This window comes from Acanthisitta chloris, unplaced genomic scaffold (assembly GCF_000695815.1).
Source record: "Acanthisitta chloris isolate BGI_N310 unplaced genomic scaffold, ASM69581v1 scaffold11226, whole genome shotgun sequence".
NCBI lineage: Eukaryota > Metazoa > Chordata > Aves > Passeriformes > Acanthisittidae > Acanthisitta > Acanthisitta chloris.
The window spans coordinates 8,154-14,224 of NW_008676488.1; the positions used below are offsets into that span (position 1 = coordinate 8,154).

The window sequence follows — 6,071 nt, forward strand, 5'->3', positions numbered from 1 at the left end:
AATGAGCACGTACAGGAACAAAGCCCCACGGAGATCCAGGAGTACAGACCCACCCAGGAGCAGGGGAACACTGAGAGGAATCCTGTCCCTGCCCCAGCCAATCCTCATCCCTGCACGTGCTGCCAGGGCCAGTCCGTGCTGGGACTGGGGATGTTTCCCCCTGCATTCCACCCAGCACTCAGCGTTGGCTCTCACAGGGCTGGACCAGCTCTGCAGCCGGGCAGAGTGTGGGAGGAGGGTGCCTGTCCTGCTTAGGAAACACAAAACAATAAAAGAGGAACAATGGAGCTTCCTTCCCGTCCCCCCAAATACCAAACGCCACCAGAACGTGGCACAGCTCCAAGCAGAGCTGCTGTGTCCCCTGGCCCGAGGGAGGAACTGCAGACACCTCCTCCTCCTCCTCGTGCTGGCAAAGGATGCTGTGGAAGGGCAGGTGCCAAGGAGCATCGCCAAAGGGCTGGTCTGGCCTGGCACTGCTGCCAGCAGCATTCCCAGCTCTGGAAACTGCATTTGGGCCGGGGCAGGGGGCTGCAGTGTGGCTGAGCCTTGGGAGAGCATTTTGAGAGCTGCCTGGACTTCCAGGGCAGCTGAACACGTGTCACAGCCACCCCAGGGGCCCAGGAAGGGTTATAAACACATCCAGGTACCCAAACTTGCCAGACTGATGTCAGGCAGAGAACCTGGTCCCATGGGCTTGGTACCCACATGGTGCCAAGCACAGGTTGATGCTCAGCCAGAGCTGGGAGTCCTGGTGGGATGGATCACGCCTGGCTGTGGTGGGTGCTCAGGGACATGGGGCCAGAGCCCCCTGAGGGGCTGGGGCTGTGCCAGCCCATCCCTGCCAGCTCTGCCCACACCTTGGCTGCTGAGGGCAGCCAGCCCCGAGAGCAGCCCTGTCCCCAGAGCTCGAGCCCCGCGGGTCACACGTCCTTCGCCCGGCCCAGGCCAGGCACATCTGGCTGAAAGCTGTGGGAGCTGCCCCAGCAGTGAGGACACCAGCCCGGAAACACTCCCTCCCGGAAAGATCCCCCTGTCCCATCCAGGATCCTCTCCCAGCACCGTCCCTGCCCCTTCAGAGGGTGCTGGGCCGTGGGGTCTGCGAGGAGATGGTGCCCAGGGCTGCCACCTGCCCTGGTTTGGGTGGCAGGAGCAAGGCCGGGAGCTCTGCTTCCCACTGGTGAGAGGAGAAAGGATTGCTCAGCTCCAGGATGGTGTGGGAGTGGGGTGAGGGTGCTGCAGGCTCGGGGCAGTGCGGAGCGTGGCTGGGCTCGCTGCCAGCCCTGCTGCCCCAGGCTGTGTGGGTAGAGCAGGGTGGCAGCCCCAAACCCCAGCAGGGGCGGCCAGGCTGTCCCCACGCTGGGGACATGAACCGCTTTAAACCCTTGCACTGCACCCCAAGTCACACACGGACTTCAGCTCCTGCCAGGGCTCTCCATCAGGACAGCAGCCAATGTCCCACTTTCCTGCAGGAGGGAACAGTGTGGAGGAGTGCAAGAACTGGAAAAGCTCCTTCCACCTCCACAGGCACCACTGCAACTACAGCTCCTGCATCCTGTTGATGTGGGAGCCCAGGATGGGGCCGGGACGTGGGGGATACAGGGCCCATCTGCTGCTGTGACAGGGGGTGGGGGTTACAGGGCCCATCTGCTGCCAGCGCAGGGTGCTTGGGCTGGCTGAGGGCACAGAGGGGGCACACCGGGCTGGGCACACAGGGCCGGGCACAGCGTGGGCTCCCCCAGCACTGGGGTGCCGCAGCTCTCCCACCCGCGTCCCTCCTAGCCTCGTTACTATTGTCATCTCCAATACCACGCAGGGATGTGAGAGGCTGAAGTCGCCTCTTTTCCTGCCAGGTTAAATCGCTCACCAGGAATGTCTATTATTCCCACAAGTCAACTTTCCCCTCCGCGGTATGTGTCAGGGGTCAGGGCTGGCACCACATGAAAGCGCCGGGTATTCAATAACCGAGAGCCGCGGAGAGGCTCCGCTCCAAGCCCAGCCACGTTGGGGTTTATTGATGCAGATGCCTTCCCCATTTGTTTCCTATAAACACCACATGGTAATATTTAGTAGGTTTCAAGCAGAGCTCTTTGCATATTCTCCCCCGTCTGCAGCGAGCCGCGCGGTAGTAGACAGTTTTAATTTACTTAATGCAATTTCTGCTTTGTGTTTCTTCCAGAAGGTCTGGGCTGGTTTTGACCCAGTCGCCCCAGCAAATTGCTGCAGCTCCCCAGGGGCTGGGAGCAGGAGTCTGGGGTACACTCCCTGCAGGGGGAGGGCATAGGACCCTGCTCCCCCAGACCCTCGGAGAGCGGTGGCAGGACCTGTGTGCTGTTAGGGGCCATCCTGGCTCCTGCTGCACGGGATGCTCGCCACCTCCAGCCAGACTCCATGGGAAAAGCTGCCACTGCCCTGTCCTTGAGGCTGGCAGCAGCCGAGGCACAGCCCTGGGTGCTCAGTTCCTGGGGCTCAGCCAGGCTGTAGGGTGACCCTGGAGCAAGAGATGCCCATGGGCACGGGGCAGAGCTCCTGGGGAGTGCTTACCTGGGCAAGGGAAGCAGAACTCTTGCTCCTGGAAAGCAGCCGTTGCTGTTCCTTGTCTCAGCACTCCAATGCCAGCCAGGGAGCAGCACTGAGCTGGCACGGGGGGGGAGCAGAGATGCCTGCCGAGGTGATTTTTTGCCACTCTGAATGCCCACAAAGTGTCTCAGCTCTGCAGTGGCCACCCCAGGGAGTCCTGGCCACTGAGCACAGAGGGCAGCAAGGCCAGTCCCCAAACGACAGCAAACCCCACAGCAAACACTGTGTCTGCTGGCCCCAGTGCCACTCCCAGCCACAGTCCCTCCGTGCCTGGCATACTGGGCAGCCTGCAGGAGTGCTGGCAGCCAGGGATTCCTGGGGAGGAGCTGCTGTCACCCTGACAGCCCCAGGCAGCACCCACCACCAGAACACAGCCAAGAGCAGACCCAAGAGCTGACACCAGGACTCTTTTAATGCAATTGCTCCTAAAATGCAGTTTTAGAATGACTTGGAACGGTCAGCAACGAGAAACAAGGGATGCCCTGGAGTTCTGAACTGAGTGTGAGTCATTCCTGTCCCCAACACCCCCCAGACACTGGCCTGCTGACATGGCTCTCTAAGTGCTCCCGGGGTGACTAGCCATCCCTCAGGGTCACACACGGCATCCAAAGGAGCTCCCCCGGGCCAGGAAAGGGGCAGGGTGAGCCATCCAGGCCCAGATAACCCAATGTCCATCCAGAGAAGCTAAAGGAAGAGCAGCACACACAGCAGCTCATTCCCTCTCACCTTACACTCAGGCACTGACCCACACAGGTACCAGTTCCCCCTGACCTCTGTGGGGCTGTGCCTTCATGCTACGTAAAGTGATTTGGGACCTGAACATATGACTGTGCTTCCTGGCCCTGGGTGGCAGAAGAAGCTAATTTTTCAATCTCTTGCTTTTTGTTATCTCATCTACCTTGTGTGTTTATGCTGCCAGTCCCACAGGCTGCCCCAGCTCACCAGGCAGGTAACAGGGGAAAAGTGGCTGCAGCCTGACCCTCTGCGGGAGCAAACCCAGGCACCACCTCCACACCACACAGCATTTACACACCCCACAGCAGCACAGAGTCTGAAAGGCATTTAGCACCTCCCAGGCCTCAGCCTGAGCTGGTTCCCACTCTGACTTGCCATGCAGCCCTGGGCTGTGCCCGCCCTGCAACACCAATGCCATTTTAGCCACTTTCCTATTCTCCATGCAAAGTATTTCCTCTGCTCCACTGCAGTTTGACATCCTCCTTCCCCTGAGGGGGGAGTGGGGAGGCTGCTGGGGAAGAGACACTGTGGAACGGCCACAGGGACTCCCAGATCTTCTCTGGTGCCACAGCTCCCTGACCAAAGCAGCCCCAACTGGTACCAACACTCCAACAGCTCCTCCAGACACCCTTTGGATGGAGCTTGCATTTACCAGTCACTTCAGAATCCAAGGCAGGAAGCCAGTCTGGTCTACAAAAACACTACACCTTATCTCCAGTGGATTTTAAACACCTCATTTAGAGAGGGACAGGGTTTAGCAGGGAATCAGGGGGTTCTGGTAGCTTGGTCTCCAGTTCTGCCATCAAACAGCAATCCAAGTGGGATCAGACTGGAGCTCTCCTGGAGTCTGAACAGCTGTTCTCACACAACCCTGGGCACAACTGGAAACTGAGCACAGGAAACCCCCAGGCAGTAGGAAAAGGACATCAGCTGATGAAAAAGCTTCAGAATGAACCTGGGAAATAAACACCAACCTGACAATCATCTTCTACAGAGGGTGCAAGTGACAGTAGAAGAATAAAACAACATCTGAAACAGTCAGTGAGTCAGTCTGAGTGCGCAGGGCACGAGATCCCTATGGACCTGTGAGGAAAGCTAACAGCCAAGCCCAGCTGGTCCCTCCAGTCCCCAGGGAGATGGGGCTGTGCTTCACTCCTCCCCAGTTGGAAGGTTGTCCTCGATCCTCCTGATGAACTTCATCCGTATTTCCGTGACGCTGTCACCCTTCAGCGTGTCCTGCACGAACTTCACATCCACAGCCATCTGCACCTGGGGTGGGAGGAGAGGAGCTGGGACCCACCTGACACAGCAGCTTCTCCAGGGACCCAGTGACCCTGGAGCACCAGCTGAAGGGCTCTGAGGGCAGGACATGACAGACAGGGCTGTACAGACTCCTAAATTTCAGACACTCCTAAAGTGGAGACTCCTCCTGTTCTCTTGTGCTGGTCAATCCCCAACCAGGACTCACAGCAATTAGAGTGAGGATTTTGGAGCTTCACATAAATTTAGGGAGGTACAAGTGGGTCATGAGCTGAAGGGACTCAGGCTGCACCTCTGGGCCTCACAGCTGACACACACAACAGCAGCACAGCTCCTGCAGCTCTGCTCTTCTGGGAATCATTTTAACTCCAAAGCAAACCCAGAAGTCCTGAACACAGACCAGGATTCATGTGATTCCTGGCTATCCACACACCTATCCCATGGGAAGAGAAATATGGCTCACCATTTCCAGGGCACCCCGCAGCACCCCACAGAGCAGGTTGGAGTAGATGAGGGTTGAGTGGTTGTCAGGGAGCTCCACAAAGTCCACCAAGGGGTTGTTCTCCAAGATCAGGGAGAACTCGTCACCCCCAGGGCTCCAGTTGGTGATGCTTGGAGTGATTCCAAGGTACATCTTGAATGCAATCTGTTGTGTCAAAGACAGGGGGAACAGGAGCAGGTGAAGTCACAGCACAGCTTTAGCTTTGTGAGATTACTGAAGGGGGTTGAAAACACCTCTCCTTTCCCCAGGTTCCACCAGCCACTGGTAGTTGGGCTAAATCTCTTTTTCCTCCCCAAAATCTCAGTCAAACTCTCAGGACAATCCCATGGGTAGCAAATATTCCACCACAAACCTGTCAAAGCTGTGCCTGGACTTTACCTTTGCAATCACATCTGCAGTCTCACGGAAATCATGGCACCTCCCAACGTTGGAACGAGCCAGGAAGTCCTCAATGAGCCGAACCCCAATGTTGTACCCCCTGGGAAGGAACCAGAGCAACAGCTTTAGGGAGACAACAGGTACTGATAAAAGGAGACAGTGGAGGAGAATTAAACCTGAGAAATGTCAGTATGAAATCAAACCAGTCTGGCAGGATTTCATTCCCAGAGCAGCCACATGGAGGTGCCTGCTGTGATCCTGGATCCCACATGGATGTGTCCCCACTCACATTTTGTCCAGCTGCTTGTTGACGTCGTCATCGTTCTCGTAGTCCTTGCAGAGCTGAGTGACCAGAGCTCCGTAGGTCAGCGTGAACAGCTCCGAGTTCTGTGAGAGAGGAAAGGGCATCACACACAGGTCCTGCCCAGCTGGGCACAGAGTGGGCAGCACACACTGCTGGGCCAGAGGAACCTGGTGCCTAACCAGGGCTGATCCCAACTCTGGCAACAGCAGGGCTTGGAGCAACCTGGGCTAGTGGGAGTGTCCCTGCCCACGGCAGGGCTGGGACTGGATGGGCTCTCAGGTCCCTTCCAAACCAGTCTGGGATTCTGGGAGGGAG

At 57.6% G+C, this 6,071-nt stretch overlaps 1 protein-coding gene across 1 annotated transcript; it reads right to left on the reverse strand.

Annotated features, from left to right (window-relative positions):
• Positions 1 to 4,318: 4,318 nt before the first annotated feature.
• On the reverse strand, positions 4,319 to 5,833 carry TRAPPC3 (trafficking protein particle complex 3). The gene is made up of 4 exons (XM_009076163.1): positions 5,742 to 5,833; positions 5,453 to 5,552; positions 5,036 to 5,218; positions 4,319 to 4,581 (listed from the first exon to the last, which is right to left on the reverse strand). Coding segments are annotated over exons 1-4 (405 nt in total). The 5' UTR covers positions 5,744 to 5,833; the 3' UTR covers positions 4,319 to 4,461.
• Between the last annotated feature and the right edge of the window lie 238 nt (positions 5,834 to 6,071).

Coding starts and splice junctions, on each gene's coding strand:
- TRAPPC3 (XM_009076163.1), bottom strand. Junction 5,219..5,452: donor CTGCAGATGTGATTGCAAAG/GTAAAGTCCAGG, acceptor TTGACACAACAG/ATTGCATTCAAGATGTACCT. Junction 4,582..5,035: donor TGCGGGGTGCCCTGGAAATG/GTGAGCCATATT, acceptor CTCCCACCCCAG/GTGCAGATGGCTGTGGATGT.